Source organism: Melanotaenia boesemani, chromosome 14 (genome assembly GCF_017639745.1).
Source record: "Melanotaenia boesemani isolate fMelBoe1 chromosome 14, fMelBoe1.pri, whole genome shotgun sequence".
In the NCBI taxonomy this organism is placed as follows: Eukaryota; Metazoa; Chordata; class Actinopteri; order Atheriniformes; family Melanotaeniidae; genus Melanotaenia; species Melanotaenia boesemani.
Window position 1 is genome coordinate 6,987,509 of NC_055695.1, and position 22,063 is coordinate 7,009,571.

The 22,063-nt window shown below is 34.5% G+C and overlaps 1 protein-coding gene across 2 annotated transcripts in view; it reads left to right on the forward strand.

Annotated features, from left to right (window-relative positions):
- The first annotated feature begins 9,922 nt into the window (after nt 1–9,922).
- Nucleotides 9,923–22,063, forward strand: part of LOC121652534 (coagulation factor XIII B chain-like) — a 20,519-nt gene continuing 8,378 nt past the window's right edge. The window contains exons 1-15 of one of the 2 annotated variants that reach the window (XM_042005331.1): nt 9,923–10,070; nt 10,198–10,386; nt 10,558–10,663; nt 10,840–10,916; nt 11,153–11,335; nt 11,417–11,602; nt 11,737–11,928; nt 12,085–12,264; nt 12,604–12,771; nt 15,091–15,261; nt 16,341–16,511; nt 16,605–16,790; nt 18,543–18,707; nt 19,251–19,427; nt 20,631–20,925. In XM_042005331.1, the coding sequence (XP_041861265.1) occupies nt 10,001–10,070; nt 10,198–10,386; nt 10,558–10,663; nt 10,840–10,916; nt 11,153–11,335; nt 11,417–11,602; nt 11,737–11,928; nt 12,085–12,264; nt 12,604–12,771; nt 15,091–15,261; nt 16,341–16,511; nt 16,605–16,790; nt 18,543–18,707; nt 19,251–19,427; nt 20,631–20,833 (2,424 nt within the window). In that variant the 5' untranslated portion in view covers nt 9,923–10,000 and the 3' untranslated portion in view covers nt 20,834–20,925. Of the gene's footprint in view, nt 10,071–10,197; nt 10,387–10,557; nt 10,664–10,839; nt 10,917–11,152; nt 11,336–11,416; nt 11,603–11,736; nt 11,929–12,084; nt 12,265–12,603; nt 12,772–15,090; nt 15,262–16,340; nt 16,512–16,604; nt 16,791–18,542; nt 18,708–19,250; nt 19,428–20,630; nt 20,926–22,063 lie in introns of those variants that run through there. The other variant, XM_042005332.1, reaches the window with a different exon arrangement.

Below are 22,063 nucleotides of genomic sequence, written 5' to 3' on the forward strand. Positions count from 1 at the left end.
AAACTGCTTGTTAATAGCCTAATTTGCTCATTGATGGAATTTGAATAGCAGACATGAAATTTAGAGTAACCACTGGCCTTTTGGCCAAAGTTCACATATCAAAGATCAAAGGTGATGGTACTGGGACACTTGATGAGGGTTATGGTTAATCAGTTATAAATGAAAATTTATAAATAATTAATTTTAATATTATAATATACCATTAAAGATGCACTATAAAACTTTCTAACCTTAAAACGCTGTGTTCCTGACTCGATTTCATGGCACTGTGACATTTATTTATTTATGAAATTGTTGCTGCTCAGCAGTGTCCCAACGCTGAGAAACAGACTTCAAAACCTATTTTCTTTTCAGGACGCTGAGGGATGTTGCAGCTGAGTTTCTATATATATTAAACCATATGACATGCTAGCAAGCAGCTATCAACACACTGGCCATTTTGAATGTGCACCGTGGCTGATTTAGCTAAATAAAACAAGAAGTCCTAATCACAGGAAGAGAGAAAAAGAGAAGGAACAGAGCAAGAGATAAGACAAGAGTTAAGATAAAACTTTATTTTACTGACTGGAGAGAGCTCACTGGTACAGGTAGGATGGAAAATGGATGCTGAATTAGCCATTGATAGAGTGCTAATTCTGCAAAAGTTTTGTAGTGCATCTTTAACAAAATTAAATCATAAGAATTGACATCACATGAAGAATATTGTATGAAAAGTATTTTTTGGTAACTTTTGCAATGATACACGTTGAGTATTACAGTATGCCATAAATAGAAATTCATGCATCTGGACCATCTAGTGTAGCACTGCATTCATCAGGGAATAAAATAGTTTGTCATGTATTTCTGAACCTCCTGCAAATGTTTCTCTTTGTGAGCATTGGTTAAGGGTGGCTGAAATACAAACATGTGACTTGCTTAAAATTGTGGAACAACCCACTTATTTAGTTTCCCTTTAATTAAGCTAACTGGAAAACTAATTATCAAACCTGTCTGGAACTGTTTCCAGTAACCGAAACAGAAAAGAGAAACCACACAAGCTAAATCTTCCACAAAACAACTCAAACACAAATGTTTAATTAAATGAAATCGTACATTTAGAACAATTTGGAACACACTCTAAAAATACATCACTTCTAATACTGTAGAAACACACCACTGCTCTATATACTGCACAACACATCTCCACGATCTACTTTCTCTGTTTTTGAAAAGTGAGAAAACTATTAAATTATATTAATATTATATAATATATTATTTAATTAAATTCTTTAATTAAGAAGAATAAAATACTTCAATTCACTTGGTTGCATATTTTAAAGAATGACAACTGCCATCAAGGAGTGTCTCTAATACTACAAAATAAAAACTGAAATTTTTGACAAAATGGTTTAAAAGCCTGTCATTTCTACTTTTACTTCATAGTTTTATGTACATTACATTTACATTGTTGCTGTTTTTATTCTAAAGACATTCTCTAGTGAAGAAAAGCCCAGGACCACAGGGAGCCGAGTCCAATACCTGCACCTCTTTCTTTTACATCTATGCCTTTATACTGTGCAGAATGTGGTTTTGTATTGGTAAATAAAAATGCACTGACTTTTCCAGAAAATATGTCATCTTGAAGGCAGCATGTTGCTCTACAATCTGTATAAAATCATTTTTTTCATCTAGAGTCCATGTTATCCATTTCTTCTAATACTGGCTTGTCTGACCACAACACACATTTCTCCCATATAATGGTCTATACCTAATGATTCCCCAGCTAGCAGATGAATTCAGGGCCTAATGTGATCAACGTTTGGCACTTATGGATCAGTTATGGTACACATTTTTGCCAAACATTCTTTTCTGTTCAGGGTTAGAGCCCAGAGAAGTCAACACAGCCACCGTACAGGTTAACATGAGGATTATTTAGTACAGTAAGCTTTTAGATCCCTTTGTAAATGTACAGCATTGATTCAACAAGGTGGAAACATTCCTCAGAGATTTTGCAGAATCATACAGTTGCTGCAGATCCATGATGTGAATGTCCTGTTCCACCGCATCCTAAGCTGCTTTATTGGATCTGGTAACTGTAGAGATCTTTGCAGTAAAGTGAACTCAGTATTTTAAAGAAACCAGTTTGAGATCATTTAAGCTTTGTGTCATGGTGCATTATACTGCTGCAGGTAGCCATCAGAAGACAGTCATAAAGAAATGGACATGGTCAGCTACAATACTCGAGTAAGCTGTGGTGTGTAATTGGTACTAAGGAGCCTAAACTGTGCAAAGAAATGAATCCACCCACACCATTACACAACCAGCACAAACCTGAACCTGTGATGCAAGGCAGGATGGAGTCACGCATTTTAGTATAATTCATTTCTTTTTGAGCAAAGAGATGCATTAATTACAGTTTATTAATGATCATGATAATAATAATAATGACTTTTAAAAATATGAGTATGTATTCTAACTTGACTCCTTCATTTTCTGGACTACTGTAAGATTACAATCAAAGTAGAAGTACTGTAACGTAAATGAGTATGGGCTCTGCATCATGACAATCTGTCATTATCTCACATCAGCCTTCGCGCTGTCCCAGAGAACGTTTCTCAGGCATAAGGAGAAAAAAGAAAGAAAGTTGATTAACCTGTGAAATTATTGTTGCTGCTTACTGTTTACTTCATTAACATTAAGCTGAATTCCTTTGGGAGCACTTGCCTGTTTGTTTTGCTGTGGGCTCAAACATTCATGCTTACCCTGTCGAATAAACAGATGAGGATTATCCCATCCTAACATGCTAACTGTTCCAACAACAACCTATAATAGATAGCAATAGATAGCGTAGCAATGGGCACAACAATATTTGCTCTGGTTTCAATATTTACAAGACATCTGACAAGCATTTGTAATTTGCTTAAACACTTATAAAAAAAAAAAGTTTTTTAAAAAGTTAAAGCAAAATCATTTATAGGGATTTCTTTGGATGAAATATGTCATAAATAATTTATATTCTTAAGTCTAAGGCACCATTTATATTTTATATATACTGAAGCAGGAACTTGGTGAAAGTTGGATATATCAGGAGTTCCTTCTTTCTGTAGTGTGGTTAAGGGGATGTCTTTTAACATTTAGAAATAAAAATATAGACATAAAGACGTAATTTTCTCTTGGTGTGTTTTATGTAGATGTGAGTGCATGTGTGACATGCATTCCTCAGTTTGAAGCTTAATGAGTGTGAAGAAGCTGCGTGTGTCTTTCTATACATGTTCTTTGTTTCTGTTTTTTTTTTTTTTTTTTTTTTTTTCTGTGTATCCAAAACCAGCAGGCTGGGATCTTCAATTCAATAAGGTCACAAGAAAAAAAAATAAAAAATAAAAAAGCTTGTTGCCATTTTTGTTCCTTATCAACCACACTTTATTCAGGAAATCCTACCAGCCTACCACCACCACCACCCTTTTTTATCTATTTTTTTATTTTTTCATTTCCACCCATTTTGCTGCTTCAGCATCCACGTGGATCACTTCTGTCCTCTAGTGGAGAAAGACAGAAAACACACACAAAATCTTTTTTTTCCAAGTGTTTATGAAGAGCAGTGTCTAGTTTTTTGTTTGTTTGTTTGTTTGTTTTTTTGTTTTGTTTTTTTTTCCACAAGTTGTTATTTATGTTCGCTGTAGGTGAATATTTTAAGTGAGGCCTACAGTGAGGCTCTTCATATGTCTGAGACAGTGAGATTAGTGTGGCCTCTGTTTTCCATGTTACTTCTAGATGGGTCATCTGAATAAGACTGACTATTATAACAGGGAAAATAGAGAGTCACTAAAATTAAACAGATCAAATCAAATCAAACTTTATTTATAAAGCACCTTTCATGCCACAGGCAACACAAAGTGCTTTACATGATTAAAAACATGTAGGCATATAAAACAAAACAATGTAAGAATATATAATAATAGAAACACTCACCAAAATATTTCACACAGCCGCACGCACGCACACACACGCACACACACGCACACACGCACACACACACACACACACACCAAGCAGCCTTCCCTCCCCATTCTATACAAACATGATTCTCTTATTTCTGTCTCGAACTGAATGTTATTATAAAATACTAAAAGTGATAAGCATCCGGCCTGATGCTGCTGTAAGGAAACAATATCAGTGTCATGGGGATCCATCCACACCAGGGGCCAGTCCACCCATGTCTAACAACGGCAACCACCCCCATCAGGACAGACCGGGGCCCACACCACAGCCAAAAGGCTGCAGTGCAGGGCCCCAGCCACCCCGAATAGGTGCAATCACCACGACAGCAGCCCCCAGACCGAGCAGGCAACACCCCCCCCCCCGGCGTGGAGGATCCCCACGAGGAAAACACTGGAGTTAAAATTAAAATTTAACAACTTTAAGAAACAATAAGAACAGCTAAGAATGAATTAATAAATAAGTAAACAAATAATGTAAAAGAAATTAAGATCAAATAAATTTAGTTCAAAGCTAAGCTAAAAAGGTAGGTCTTAAGCCTCTTTTTAAAAACATCAACGTTCTCTGCAGCCCTGAGCCCTCCGGCAGACTGTTCCACAGACGAGGGCCGTAACAATGGAAAGAGGTCTTGGTCCTCATGCTTGGAACAGCTAAAAGGCCAGTACCAGAGGATCTCAGGGTCCGCGAAGGTTCATGACTTAAAAAAAAGGTCTGATAAATAACATGGCCCAAGACCATTAAGACATTTCTAAACTACTAAAAGAACCTTAAAATCAATCCTGAAATCCTGGATGGTGGGAGGAAACCGGAGTACCCGGCGAGAACCCACACGTACATGGGGAGAACATGCAAGTTGCAATGGAAACAGAAATGTGATGTGTTTAGCTTTCTCTTTGGAGAATGGAAATACATGCATTCGGTTTGCTTTTTTTTTTTTTTTTTTTTTAAGCTGATTGTTAAATGATTATTTAGCAGCCATCCATGTAAGGACTGCAGATCTTCATTGCATTGATGGTTACTTATGTCAGTATTTGGACCAGATACAAAAATAATGGTGTTATTTGTGTTCAAAAACAAGATAAAATGACATGGGGAATGTCAATAAATATACCCCATCCCGAGTGTTAAAACTTAAAATTTAGTTTTTCTGTTCCTATCTGGAACAAACTCCCAGAAAACCTGAAGTCTGCTTCAAACCTCAATACTTTTAAATCCTGTCTTAAAACCTTTATATTCCACTGCTTTTAAGTAAGATGGAAAGTTTTTCTTTTTGAATTTATGCTCTTATTTATGTACATGCGTAATGATGGTGATGACACCGGCATTGAGGATGGTGTTGATGTTGAAGATAATTGCAGTGATGGTGATGATGATAATGTATGTACCTCACTATTGTCTGTTTATGTTTATTTTAGCTTTTTCTGTCACTATTTCATTTCTTTTATTCTTTTAGTTTGTTTTAATTAATCTTTTCAATGTTTCTTTTGCACACTGCTTTAATGTCTTAATGAGTTGAGCACTTTGAGTTGTTCTTTACTTGAAAGGTGATCTAAACCTATCTTGCCTATAACCTGAGCTTCCTGATTTCAAGCTAAATCAGATGTAATGTTTCATATGTGGACATTTTTTAAATAATAGTACTTGAGCAAACATCTATTGAGAAGTTATTCTAAACTGAATGTGCAAAGATCCAAAAACAGGAATATTATTTGTAGGATTGTTACTCTTATTTCTGGATAATATTTGTATATGCAGTCAAACTAAGTCGTATTGTATTTGCGTATCATTTCCTCTTATAAATCTCATTTTATTCTCATAAAATTTTGGTCTTGTCTTTAAATGACATTTATAAAAAAGATCTGACTGACTTTACTTGATATGAACAAAAATATATTTTTTGGAACTAAACTGCTGCACAACCAGGTATGACATATATAATTTTAAGCAATAAAACAATAGAAAAAAAAATAATTTCCTCAGTGTTTACAGAATCCTGACAAAGTACCTCTGCCAGTGTTTTGCCTTTGAGGTGCAATGTCCATCTGGTACCTCAAGAGGTCGCTGCTAAACAACTCCTAAAACCATTGTGCTTTGTTGCAACTCCATCAGTGGCAGGGATTGATTAGATAATAAATCAGTCAGTGTTGTTTTGTTTTTTTTTAAATAAGCATTTATTGTTCGTTATTATTATTGGTAAGGATAGTCATGAAAATAATTTTTAATGGGCTGCTGATGCACAAGGCAGAGTGAGAAAAACATGAATATCCAAACACACCCCAGACAAGCACTATTGAAACCATTTACAACAAAGAAGAACAATGTATAAAATTTGTAAACATGTTTCAATCAAATTTAAAGAATCAGAACTCAGAAGCACAAGAGCACAGATTACATGGCAGCCTCCATTTGTAGATATGGAGGAAAAACCAAGTATAAAGTCTGATGTTACAAAGTCCGATTTACTGGTCAATAATGTTATATCAACAAGTCATCCAACAAAAATCTAACTTTTTTTTCACTTTGTCATAATCTTAAATGGCATCCTGTAAAGTGTCACCCCACCAGAGCCAGGAAGGAAATGTGGCTTTTGTAACCATTTCTACAAAAGATGCAAAATTTCACTAAAAACTATAACCAACTAAAAAAATCCAATAAAGGATTAAGTGTGTGTGTGACACAAGTGTTGGAAGCCTTCCTCAGGGGTTTTGCTCCATATTGACATGATATCATCACACAGTTGCTGCAGATTTGTCGGCTGCATCCATGATGAGAATTTTCAAGAAAACAGTTGGAGATGACCTGAGCTTGTGACATGGTGCATTATCCTGCTGGAAGTAGCATCAGAAGAAACTACACTGTGGTCTTAAAGGGTTGGACATGGTCAGCAACAATACTCAGGTAGACTGTGACAATGATGATGATAAACGATTCTTTTTTATAACGATGGAGTCCCAACTGTTCCAAGAATATATCCCCAAAACCATTACATCATCACTGTCAGCACTGTTGATTCAACGATGATTGGATCCATGCTTTAATGTTGCTTCCACCAAATTCTGACCAAACCATCTGAATGTGGAGCTGAAATGGAGACTCACAAACCAGACAATTTTTTTCCATCTTCTATTGTCCAGTTTTGGTGAGTCTAATTGTAGCCTCAGTTTCCTGTTGTCAGCTAACTGGTGTGGTCTTCTGCTGCTCTAGCTCATCTGCTTCAAGGTTGGATGTGTTGTGTGTTCAGAGATGTTATTCTGCATACCTTGGTTGGAACTAGTGCTTATTTGAGTTGCTTTTCTATCATCTCCAGTCAGTCTGTTCATTCTACTCTGACCTCATCCAGGCATTTTGGTTCCGCTCTTGTGTGTTACTCTTTAATCATCGTAGTCCTTGTAGTGTGTACTTCAGCAGTTTCGTAGGGATGTTGAATCCTTTCTCCTAGTATTACAGTGTAGGATGTAAGACTACATTTAGTTTAGATACATCAATATATTTAAACATAATGATGAACACATAGGCTTAATATATATATGGCATACACACAGTGCACACACTTTCACAGAAACATACAAACATACAGATATACATATAGCTAGGCAGGTATAAATAATCTTACTGATAAGTATAAGGAGTGAGTTACAGGTTGACAGAGATGGTGTAGAAGGCTGTGTGTGGGAACTCCAGAAGTGATTCCTTAAATTAATTCCAGAGCACAATCGTGAACAGGTATCTCTCTCCACTGATGGCCCTCCTCTCTTTCAAGCAGTGATTATGGCATAATTATTGAATGCCTAACCATTCAATTTAGCATCAACACAACTGTCACCTAAGAAGACTGTCTCTGCATCAAAAGTAACTCCAATTATTTGTATGATTGTTTGTATGACTCAGCAATTGCTTTGGTGAACATTACCAAGGTTTAGGGGTCACAGGGTCCATGAAGGAGGCGGATGAAGACAGCATTTGAAAAGGAATTGTTGAAAGAAAAAACACTCAAAATTAAAGTCCATGCTCAGCATAACATTGCAACACTTAACAACTTTTCAATCTATAATGACTGAGGTCGTCCCATTTAGTTCTTAGCAGCAAATAATCAGTTGACAGCTCCTATTCCTAATGCTGCCTTTACACCTTGTTTTTAATGTTTTATTAAAAAGCCTAAAAATATCAAATGTATTAAACATGTATAAATTCTCATTGTAAGTCTGTAACAGACTGAAACAGACTGTATTTCTATGTGTTGCTTATTTAAACTTATCCATCCCACCTCAAGGAGTTACTTCATTTCACCTGTTGCTATATTTCGGACAGACACTACATGGATGTAATTAGAGCTGTGAGTCCTCATGATTCACAGATTATTTCTAAACATCTTTATGTGTCCAAAGATGCATCTCATTGCATCTAGATGTCTTGTATCTATGACTAAATAACACATTCTGTGATTACTGAAGTGAAATCAGTCAGATACAATTAAATTTGTTTTTTTTTATTATTTCAGAAAGTGTTATCTGAAATTGCACAACTGTTTTTCACATAAAACATTGTATATTTTCAGTATCAGGATGTGAGTGACCTTCAGTACTGCACATGCTGTGTTGTATATGAGTCAATTGCCACAGGAGTCCATGAGTCCCACTGCCTCTCAACTGTAAGTTAAGCTGATGAACATACATAAATAAGAAATGACAGAACAGCTAACTAATGAAAAACCTATATATTCTCTATCAGACCCCTTTTAAACCTGAAACTTTATCTTGTCACTATTGTCATACAATATCATACATTTCTTTGCAAAAATGATTTACCTTCAACAACCTCGGCAGATTTCACAGGCCTTAACTACTCAAACATTGTCCCACATCCAAATGTCTCATTCTGCCTTGTCAGCAGTGGAGGAGGGAGGCAGTTTGCAAAGCACACAGGTCTCACAGTCCCGTCAACAGTACCAGCAATTAAACTTTATCAAACAGCACTGCACAAAAAAACACAAGACAGATTATTGTTGTAATTTCTTTAAAAGTATATCATTGAATCTGTCTTTTGCTTTGGAAAGTGTAAAACAGGAGTTAAATAGCCTACTTATAATAAGTTTTTACATATTTCTGGCTCAGAATTGGTTTATAATCTGGGTGATAGGCCCTTCCTGCTGATTGCATTTAAAAACTTGCCACAGATTTACGCCAGATGTTCTTTGGAATGTGTTTTTTCAATCTGAGTTGTTCTCATGTAACATGTACTCGAGTATATGTTCACATGAAGCAGTTCAAACTGCATGAGGTATTGAGAAATAAAAGCAAATCCTGCATTGCTCAACAGCAGCATGTTGTTTACATATCTTCCAAACTAGGGTCAGACTATGCGCTACTTCTTTATGAGACTTTTTGGCAGCTGTTTGCTCCCTTACACAACCAACAAATTAAAATGTGAGTTTGATGAAGTGTTCTTCAAACTGTAATACCATCATTTTTTCATTTACTTTTAAAATTACAACTGATTGCTGCCTTTTTCTTTGCTTATTTGCTTTAAATGAGATCCTCAGCTGACCTTTTGTAATGCAATGTGTTCTATTTGTTCAAATGATTTCTGTGAATGATTACCAGAACGGTAAAAGACAACACAAATAAACATTTACAGGAAATCACTTCTTTTTTTTTTTTTTTTTTTTTTTTTTTTTTTTTGCACTGACATCATTTGTTTTATTTTAAAGTTAGTTAGTCTGCATAATACTTTTTATTTATATATTGAGCTTTGGAAATGATCTGTACTATGAAGGCTATTTATTTCTCTACCAGTATTAAAATGACCATTTTGAATGTTTTGTCAAGCATTCAGTTTATCATATAAGGCACACTGAACGGTCACTTCCCCATTTTATGCTGTGAGTTTAGGATTGGAGGCTGCACTTGTGTAATTATTGAGCAATCTTCTCTCTCTCTCTCTTCTCCAGTGAAACCCACGACTCCCTCTGTATAAAACATTTTCTGGTGTCCTGTTTTATTCGGTGGTTTAGAGTAATGAAGAGAAAATGCATGTGATATCTCAAAGTTGTGTCCTCTTTTTGTGGATGCATGTGCTGACCTCTGTAAAATGCAAAGGTAAGTCCCAGAAACATGGTTATTAATTGTTTTGTTGTTGTTTATTTAATTTGTTGCTTGATTACCTGCCATTGATATAAAGACATAAAATCATACATAATAATTATTCTTTATTGGAATCCCACAGATTGTACACTTGCTGAATTCAAATCAAGCCCCCACTTTGATCAAAATTTTGATACATCTACTCTGGCATCCACATACCCGGGTGGAAGTTCAGTGAGAGTGCCCTGCAAGATTGGTTACACTGGATTTTTCAAGATCCTGTGTCTTGACACTGGTTGGACCCCAGCTCCCGGGAATAGAAACTGTGAACGTATGGTTGCACACACACACATACACACACACAAATATAAATATTTATACTGAACACAGAACTATTTTTATAGAAGATTAAATAAAGTACATTGTCTTGATATTAAATAGTATAATCAGCGTTTTGTGCTGCAGTGGATAAAAATATATTTTTTTAACTGTATATTTTCAGCAAAACCATGTGGTCACCCTGGAGATGCCCAATTTGCACGTTTTCGCCTTGAAGTGGGAGATGATTTTGTCTTTGGATCAGAAGTTGTTTACACATGCAACAAAGGGTAGGACAAAATTAATAAATTATATAATAAAAATATATAAGTTAAAATAAAACAATAATTAGTAATAATAAATTACTATTTTTGTGCTTTGTGAATGTTTCAATCAAATGTATAGTTAATATTTTCCTTTTAATGTTTAAATTGTTTTTAAAAAAATGATAATTAAATCATTTCAGTTTTACAATGATCAGTCGCTCAAACCGACGGCGCTGCCTGGCAAATGGCTGGGACGGTTTTGTCCCTGTGTGTGAAGGTATGAGTAAAAATATTTAGTACCTCAAACTGAGGTAAATTTATTTAATTTATTAAATAAATTTACTTAAATTTATTTAAATTTATTTCAATGTCACTCATACATTTATGAGTAAATTTATTTCATTGTCCCTCATAAATGAAATAATAAGTAAATATAAACACTATTTATTGTTTTACACATTTGAATACATTTATTTTTTCATTTAATTAATTTTTCATTATGTGTCTTTTTAGCTCAGAAATGTCAAACCTTTCCAGTGAAAGAAAATGTCCAGGTGCGAGGGGATACAGAAGAAGCAACCTATGGCACCATAATTAAATTTAGCTGCACAAACAGAGGAGAAATCCTGAGTGGACCAGAAGAGATTGTTTGTGATGAAACAGGAAAGTGGAGTGACAAACCTCCAGATTGTAGAGGTATGACAGGACTAACAATGTTATACCCTTTAAATGAACAAGTGTTGCAGTTATATTAATCCTTGTGTGTGATTTCAACAGCAATAAAATGTGACGCCCCGGCTAGCATTGATCACGGTCGTGTGTCTGACAATCGTCAAGAATTCAAAGAAAATGAAGAGTTGAATTTTGTCTGTGATGAGGGATACATACCCAGGGACAGAAGACCTTCCAAATGCACACAATTTGGAAAACGAGCAGACTGGTCCCCCACACCTGAATGTAGAGGTAAATACAATCTGACTGATCCAATATGTTGATTGTGTAGCACTAAGCAGTGAAAACTGGGTCCTGAATATTGTGCTATAATCTGTCTTGTTACTACAAACTAACAAATTTACTTTGTTTCCCACCTAATCCAGAAATAAAGTGTGAACTAGTTCTGCCATCTGAGAGAAGCACATATAATCCTCCAAACAAAAATATGTTTTCACCTGGTGAAACTGTAGAAGTCACATGTCGGGAGACTGACTGGGTTTCAAACCCTCAAACTACCAAAGCGGTGATTACTTGTAAAGATGACGGAGAATGGACGAGCCGACCAGAGTGCAGTGGTAAAAAAATTTATGTGAAGTTTGTCCCGAGAGAGATGATGCACTTATTTATCATTATTATTATTATTATTATTATTTGTGCATCAAGAATTCTTTGTGATGATTACCAGCCTCATCTTGATTAATTTAGATTAACAAGATTTTATCTCATTTCAGAGTTTTTTTGTAATGACCCAACAAGGGAACAACAGGTGTATAACTGGTATGCCACTAGAGAACAAAAGAGATTACGTGGATATGTAAGATATAGCTGTAATCCTGGCTTTGTGAAACCACGGGGCACCACTCAAGCTCAGTGCACAAGAGATGGATGGACACCAAAACCACTTTGTACAGGTAATGGGAATTTTACATTATTTTCCTCTAGTTGTGGTTTAATGTTTTTGTTTTTATTACACTGACATATAACAAAATTGGGTAGAGAACTTAATTTTTTTTCTCTTAATGATTGAAATATTCTTTAAATGATTTCTGTTTGTTATTATTAATATTATTATTATTATTATTAATAATAATAATATATATATATTTTTTTTTATTATTATTTTTCTTTGGTTTACTTAAAATGCAAATCTAGACCTGTATGCAGTGAGAATGAGGAAAATTGATGGAGGGATGGAAGTAAAGCAGTAATTAGAAGTTTTTTCTTTCTTTTGCTGTTTGTTTATCCTCCAGGGACAACGTGTTATAGACACATCATTGACAATGCAGACATTATCCAGGGTGACAAGTCTTCTTACAGAAATGGTGATAGAGTCATGTACAGATGCTTGAATGGGGATCAAGAAACTTTCTCTCTTACTTGTAAGCAAGGAAGCTGGAACGGGATTAGGACCTGTCCAGGTAGGAATGTACAACTGTTAGAGAATATCTGTGGTTATATGCACTGTTACTTTACATTAAGCATTATAGGAATTACAGTAAAGTACAACAGAAACAATAAGAATAGGAAAATTATAAGGAAAGAAACATAATTAAAAGCATCTATGTCATTTAGGCCAGTGGTTCTCAAACTGGGGGGATATTGGGAAAATGGAAGAGATAACCTAATGTTTTCACAACTTCTGTTCTTGGAAGCGTTCTAGTCCACAATCTAGAGCACTTGGTGGCAGCAATGCACCATTTAGTTTTTGCCAACCATCAAAAAACATCAAGCAGAAGAACCTCATGATCTTCAGGGATGATTTATTATAATCTGAACTTAACAAACTTAACTTGCATCATATTGCACCGACTCATATTATCTCTCTGAAATGTTGCTGCTAACGGTGACATAATTTTTAACCGAAACTGCTTTGCAAAAACAAATCATCTAAAGTCCCAAGTTTAAACCATGTTTTTTGTTCCTGAATCACAAATCCAGCTCCAAAAAAGAAAACCACAATAATACTGGAATACTGTTATTTAAATATCAAAAACACAATACAGTTATTTAACACCCATGTTTAAAGAAATCCACATGTGACCCAAACTTCCTGCAGACAACCCGTCAGTACACGCGTGTACACGGCACGTTGCAGGATTCTGGCTGAGTCAGACTAACAGGAGCTCATTTTTGCCAAAGTACCTGCACCAAACTCTGTTGTTTTTAGTACAGTGATAGGCAACCTGAGCAGTTTCAACTTTATTTATTTACATAATTTATTTATTTGAATGTTTTTTTTATTTTCTTTTTATGTAATTTGTCACCGTTTTAGTGACATTTTGTCTCTATATTTGTTCATCAGTCATCATTGCTACTGCTTTATGTTCCTATTAAGATAGAAATCTACTTGAAAATGACAAGGATATGATGACAACTCAGAGATTTCTCTTTTTAATTACATTTAACAGGACTAACTGGACACTGTGAATGTGTCCCTAAAAACAGGCTTTCCTGGTATTTCTGAAAACTGTTAATACAACATCCACATTGTTCCTTGCTCAGCAGCTCAAGTTGAGAGTGACCAGTAGTGTTGAGGAAATAATGAAAACTCTGCATCCAGTTGCAGGACAAAGCAATAAATAAAAAGAGATAAAAACATTTTTAACAGCTGTTTTACATCAGTTTTGTTATGACAAATGATTCTGTCCTGCACACTCTCACAAAACCCAGAAAGAAGGACCTTTATTACATTATTTACATTACAGTCATTAGGCTTTTCTCCAAAGTGACTTATAGTGGTTAGACAATAGTGTTAAGGGTTTTGATATTATTATTGATATTATTATTATTGATATTATATTGATATTGATATTATTATAAGAATTAAAAATGTAAAACAAGGTGTTTTTAATTGTTCAAAGAAGTCAGCATAAATAGTCGAAGAATTAGGGTGTTTTAAATAACGTACATAAAGTTGCTAGAGAGACATCCTGATTTTGAAATGTACATAAAAATTTTTAATTTGGGTTTGATGCCAGATTACTTATGTTTTTATAAGCTAAGATAATCTGAACATCTAAGATAAGATGAAATATCACCTTGACTTAGATGTTCAGACTGAATTAAAAAGAAATGAGATATCTGTCAAAGATTTTATTTTTTATTATTATTATTATTTATTTATTTATTTATTTTTTGCTGTAAAACACCAAATAAGTAGAAAGAACCACAGTAAAATCAAGACATTGCGGTAAAGATGTTCATAAGAAAGGAATGAAATGCTAAATGTTTCATTATGGTTACATTAGGCAAAGTCAAGTCAGCTGAGCACAGAGAGCCAGATTTAGTTTTTCATAGATAGACAGATGGATAAGATAGCATACAGTAGATAAATTGATAAATGGATGGTCAAACATTTTACTTATAGACTACAGTTAGCATTTATAATTTAAATGTATGAGGGCTGTGCATTTTTAAGTTGCCATGTTTTGTGACATAGTTGTAATATTGTGTATTATTGTTTGTTGACACTACAATAAATGTGTATTTTTGATGAGCAGTTTGATTTTATTGGATTATTCTAGAAGGTTTTTCTTTTATACTTGTTGAACTTATCTTGAGCTTCAAGCTTTGGTGGACTTTAATGGAAATTAGAGCAGGGTGCAAAGAAATTCTGTTGGATGTGGTTATTAAGGTGTATCATCATTATTTACATTCAGTTGCCACCAGATCAATTAAAAGTGGTTTATCCTTGATAGAAGCTAAAAAATAACCCTTCTTTTTCATATTGTTTACAGGTGTCACAAATTGTGGAAAACCTGAAATTCAAAATGGATTTGGAGTTAGGCCATTCGATGACACTTTGTACTACTCCTGTGATAATAACTATAAGCCTTATTCCACAAAAGCCTGGTGGGATGTGGCCACATGTAAAGGCACAAAATGGATTGAAACTCCACGATGTATAGGTAATAATTTCTTCTCGTCTTACTGGTTCGACTGTCATAAGAATTAAAGGTGTTATCACCTGGTCTTTTCATGTACCCACTGTCCTCTAAGTGTCTAAATATTTGTTTGAAAACCTATTACAAATTGAACATAGAGCTTGTTCTGACACTTTGCTCATACAACATCTTTGTCTTGTGAGAGTTCACGCAAGATTTTGACTAATGTTAATGAGGTGCAGCTGGTTGGCTGCAGGGAGGCCAGAGTTGGGCTGGCCCAGTGTATGCGCAGTGTGTGAGACTCCAAAACATCAACAGCTTAGTGATGGCGAGCGAACCCGACCAAGCAGCAGCTTACGGAGTTCAGCCATTTATGTTTGAACCAGACTCCGAGCCTGAGAGTGACGGTAGAAGAAGCACGTTTACAGCAAAATGTTTACAAAAATTGACGTGGCAGAGCACTTCACCCCACTTATAAAAAAGAAAACATGGAGCTTATTTCTACATTGGAGGGGGTTAAACTTTTAGGCTCGTCCCTTAGCATCAGCATTAGCATTAGCATTAGCTGCGTCAGCAGTAAAGCATGACTTTGTTTCAGTATATCATTCCACTACTAAAGGATGACTTTAGGCATGAAAGAGGGGCTGGCTTATTCAAATAGCCTCCTGTGATGACGAAATTACAGGAGCAAATTAAAATCATGCATTTCCAGACGGAAAAACTCCACCTTCTTCAAAAGAAAGGCTTTCAGGGAAGATAACACTTCGGTCCAACACCAATAAACATGTTTTTACTTGAAAAAGTGCAATTTCCAGGCTGTAGTTCCTTCAAGTAAATTTGCCAATAAATCCTTCTAAAACACATACTTCTTAAATAAAGATAAGGATGGAGATTTAAGAAATTTTAAGATTTTTCTATTAAGACATCGACCACAAAAAAAAGAAAACATTATTCTCTGGTAAATGTTTTTGACTTTGTTCTTTTACATCTTTATCACTACCATTTATTTTCCTGACAATTTTAAATTGATAAAATCCTTATTTACTGATCAGATTTTTTTTTTTTAATCTTGATGCCTATTAATTTATAATCTTGTCTTATAGCACAAAACACGTGTGGAAAACCTCCTGTGATTTCTAATGGGAAATTGATTGACACCGATCAAACTTTAAACATTGTTTGTGATACTGGATACACCCCTCAGAATACCCGTGTGACCTGTGAAAATGGAGAATGGGATGTAACACAAGATTTACTCAAAACTATTTGTACACGTGAGTCACTTTTATTGTTATTCTAGTTTATCTATAGTTGTTCATTTAGACTGCCCTTTCACATTATACTGTTGATGTTTTCATGTCTTGCAGCCAGTCAAGGATCATGTGGCGTACCACCTAAAGTTGAGAATGCAGTTGTTAATGGAACCTTTCAGAAAAAATATCTACCTGGCTCTAGAGTAACTTACAAATGCCGTGATAAGTATCAGATAAAAGGAGGAGATACAATTACCTGCAGACACGGGAAATGGGACAAGGTCACCTGTAGCTGTGAACGTAAGTTAATAAAAAAGCTTTGAGAAGGTGCATGTTGTTTTAACTGTCAGTTTGTTACAGAGTTCTTGAAAAATTGTACCGTTTAATGTTTTAAGTTGTTGGTTTTCTTTTTCAGAACATACAGTGAAATAACCTATTTATTAGAACCTCAAAATCCAGCTTAAGTAATAAACAATGCTGCTAAAAGTTTATTTCAACAAAGCAAAACTTTCAAACAGCAACACAACCCTGCACACGAAAAAGTTAGGTTGATATAAAACTGATTTGTGGTTACCACATATGTTGAGTTCACATTAAAATAAAAATATATGAGTTACAAGTTTAATGCTACCCATTTAAAATCTGATATGAGGATGTTTAGTTCAGATTATACTGTTATCTGGTTTTATGCTTACCTTAATTCTCCTAAATATGTTAATAATACTGATACTTATGTTTATATCAATATTGATCGATACTAGTGTGATAACATCAATACTTTAATACAAGGCTTGAAAACTATCAGAATCTTCATAAATAAGGAGGAGAAAGTGGTCTCTGGTGGATTCAGTTCACCTCAGTAACAAAACACCTACACGCTCAAAATCTACTTCTCTCTCTGAGATAAAGCCAAATTCAGATTTTTATGGCACCAACTTTATTGTTTATGCATTAATGCGTGAAAAATGTATACATTAATTCCAATAATTAATCTCATTTATTTTGAATGCCCAGTTGAAAAGTATTGGTATCAACAATACTAAAACTTTATTTACTTGGTATCGGATCAATACTAAATCTTATAGTATCGCACACCCCTGGTTAAAAATATTATAATCTAAGAGAGCTAAGCTTTACAAAAGTTCATTACCTTCACCAAGGCAGAGGTTATGTTTTCAACAGTGAACGTTTGTCTTTCAGTCTGTCTGTTGGCAACATGACTCTAAAAATAATAAAAATATTTAGATTTTTCAGGATGTATTTGAAATAAAATACAAAAACAACTAATTAGATTTTGGGGTGATCCGGATCATCGTATGGATCCAGGATTTTTTTAAATGATTCATTATTTCTGGGAGATGGGGATAATTTTGCCATTACAGCTCCTACCACATCAGGTAATGCTCAGGACCACTGGCAAAAAAATGGAAATTACAAGATGACATCGTGGTAGATGTTATAATCCAACACTGTTTGACCTGGAATATGTTTATATTCTAGATCTGGTGATACAGAAGGTTAAAAATATAGGGGATACTGGGTGGGCTGATGGGCATTTTGGCGTTTTTCTCCGGTGAGTGACGCTATAGCTTGGTAGAGGTCTGTGCTCTCTGAGTGCTTCTAGTTGTTAATTAATATCTTCTTAATATCCATTAAAAGAAAATGATCCTTTTTTACAAAGAAAAAACTTTTTTTCTTTAGTTGCAGTTGGAGCAACTCCACTTCTTGATTTAAGGTTAGAGCAATATTGTGGATTTGCTTTCATACATAAATGTCTACATGTACTTAAAATACCATCTAGAACAGCCTAATAACAGTCAGAAAGAACGACTATTGAATTTAACCCCACAATTTATAGTCACTGTACCAAACTTCATCCCCTCATCATTGGATAAAATAACATCCTCCCATAACCTATGTACCATATAGCTACTTACTCTTTTACTGGGAAAAGTGAACATTTTCTAACACCAAGTAATAATTTGGAAATCTGATTATAATGACATGAAATGTTCAACAGGGACTGACAACAATGTGTCTTTTCTATTACAGAATACTGTGAAAAATTACAAGATGACGAGATCACACTTGAGCCAACCCAAACTAAAGAAAGATATGCAGATGGAGACACACTTGACTACAGATGCAAGGCTGGTACAAAAGAAGGCACTGCAACTTGTACCAATAGCAGGTGGTCTAAAACTGTAGAATGTCAAGGTAAGAAAAATATTTCCAATAGGAGATAAATTATCTTTAGCTTTAGATTATTTATATTTTCATCAGTTTTGAGGTTTTTGTATTTATACTATACTAACCCAAGTTTTCTATGAAACAATTCAGTCAGTATATTTTAATTAGGCCTTGCAGTCCTGAAAAATAAACTTTTTATTAGAGAAGAAAAACCTAAGTAAGAGATTTATTTAGACTCCGACTCATTCTTAAGTGTGACCATGTTAAAACACAGCAATTCAGGATATAAATAACACTGTTAATGTCATTTTTAACAGCAAGTTAACCTCTTCCTCTTATCTAAAAATGTACCCAGTTAAGTACTTTATCGTCATCTGTAGTAACCGTTGTAAAAAAAAAAAAAGTTAAATAAGTTGTTAAAAGATCCACATAGAAAGTTAACTTGAGATACATTTAAGATCTCAAACTGTAGAAGTTAAATATAATACATGATGATGTGATCAGTGGAACACAGTTACATCTTAAGTTGGATTTTCTTGTATCTTCTGTGTTATTCTCCTCATTTTAAAGGGTTAGTAGGTTGTTTGACTCCGCCATTCCTTGAAGATGGAGACATCTTGGAAAGCAAAACTGAATTTGCACATAACGAGAGAGTTGAATTCAGATGTCAGCAATACTACATAATGGAGGGTGAACAGTACAAAACATGCAAGAATGGTATCTGGACTGGAGAGATGAGATGTCTCAGTAAGTTGCAGTTAAAACATGTCTAATATTTCATTCTGGGATAATTCTATGTTGGTAGAATTAATCTTTGTTCTCAATGCTCCATTTTACTTCTGTTTCAGAAAAATTATATTAGGAGAAAAAACAGCTCCATATTATCATCATATTATCTTTTAATTACACAGCTTATAAAGTGGATCATATTTGATGAAAACAGTAGAACATACAGTAAAAAAAATATTTAGTTAACCTTCACATGTGTAATGTTGCTAAAATACTGAAGATCACTGAGGACAAAAAATATCAATAAGTGCAAATCAAACACAATAAAAGAAAATATTGCATATTGATCCTGTTTCTAATCACATTTACATTTTATGTAAAAAGAAAATAAATTCTAAAATGCCATGATTTGGAAATTATTTAAAGTCTATTTTTAATTGAAACACTTAATAATAATTTAGTGGGATATTTCACAACTAATCAGGTTTATTAGGAATGGATCAATAACATGATTAGACATGAAAAGAACATCCCAAGGAGGCTGAGTCTTTAAGTAAAGATGGGGTGTGTTATTCTGTGAAAGACTGGCCACATGGTTAAAACATTTAAGAAAACTGTCAGAAGACTGCAATAATTTTCAGGTTAAAATTCTGGATGGTCATCATACAGTTCTGTATTTACCTGTTAAGACCTAAAACCCCTAAAGTGGCAAACATTGACCTTGTCAGCAAACATCCTCATAAAAACCAGGAGAATTTCTGAAATATGACAGAACTGTCACTGCCTACGAGAGCCTTTGTTTTTACTGAAACATGGACTATTTCTAACTTTTTGTTGTCAAGTTTTTAATTTACCCGAGAGGGCATTAACAAAATTAAAATTCTTAAAAATTGAGAAGGAGAATTCAAAGTAGATGCCACAGTAAATCTTATATGTGGTCTAAGTAAATTTTCATCCATCTAAACAGGATTAATGTGTGAGACAAACAGTTTATACAAAGCAGTAATCTATTTCTCACTTACAATATCTACATCGTGCTCTAAAGGTTTAAAATTTGAATACAACATGTTATTATTACTGTATATAACATGTAATATATAGTTAATAACAATTTGTTTCATTATCACAAAAGTTCATGTACATTATTATTTCTGTCATTTATTCTGATTTTTGTCATATTTCTTACTGACAAAAACACTCCTTGTTTTTATTCTCTTGCAGAACCCTGCACTGTCAGTCAATATGACTTTGATGACAATAACATTGATTTCAAAATAACAGGATTAGATAAACTATATTCAAAACATGGTGATCACATTACATTCAAATGTAAACGAGGATTTGAACGTGTTGGTGATGTAGAAATGCGTCAGAGGTGTAATGATGGTGAGATGGCCCTTCCCACCTGCCAGAGACGTCAGTGACTTCAGCTTAATTAAAATGTGCAGCAAAACCAACAGCAAAGCATAATCTGATTCATTGCTGTGTGTGGTCATACTAATAAAATCATATGTGCTGAATCTTTTGTCTCTTCATGATTAATAAATAAAATTTCATAACACAACAAATGTTATTTGATAATAGATTGATAGAGGGATGACTAACAGAGGTATTTATACAAAAATTGTATTTATTAGAAGACAATAACAGATTTTTCTCAGCCACAACTCACACTGCTAACCGTTTTTACCTTTTTGTTTTGTTTTTTTGTTGTTGTTTCTTTTTTTCTCTCTCTTCCTACAGTAATTTCAGAACACTAAAATTACTGCAGTATCATATACAGTACTGCATGACTTTAAATGGCAGTTTTACTTTAGGTCTGTTCATTTTGGGGCAGAATTGTTTTTCTTTTTGTACTGTTTTCAATTAAGATGTGATTACATGTATTTTTCCTGACATTACTTAGAGCTTGAATTTACAATATTGTCTTTTTCTGTTATTTGATTATGGATGGACAGACGGACAGACAGCATTACATTCATCATTCATTTTAATATGAGTCAACATATATTTAGGTGTTGGAGATGTTTGGAGCTTTAAATTTCCTGCTGGATTTACCTCTGCAATGAACAACATCAGACCAGGTTATGGCTGGAGTTGATGACTTTGGTCTGGCACCAACAGAATTCCAGTAGGAGAGATCAGTCTGACCGTAAGGTTTGGGATCTTCCCCAGCTATTCAGTGTCATTTGAACACATCAAAGGAAGTGTATCAGCCAGGTCTGTAGCAGGAGGCTCCACATTCGACATGCCTTCGCGTATGAAGATTTGACTTAATCCATTTAACAGCTCAGTAGCTTGTACAGAAGCTGCAATAGAGTCAGTAAATTCTTCATTCGCACGAATGCCTTGCATTGTTTCAATCCTCTTCTCCAGCTGTGTTATCCTAAAAGAAAGTTGCTCACACTCAGCGCAGCTCACTGATACTGCAGGGTTAGGAGACATCATTCCACTAGTTCTCCGATGGCAATCATCTAGATTTATCAAAAAATATATTTGTTCCAGTGATTTATAGGTAATGTAAAGAAATTTATAGAGATACTCATCAAGGAATTATTTAAGTGTGCTTAAGCAACAATGAGACTCCTCACATCCCCCCATATGAAAAGAACATGTGGGGGGCTGACTAACGGTGTATTGACTATAAAACAGCA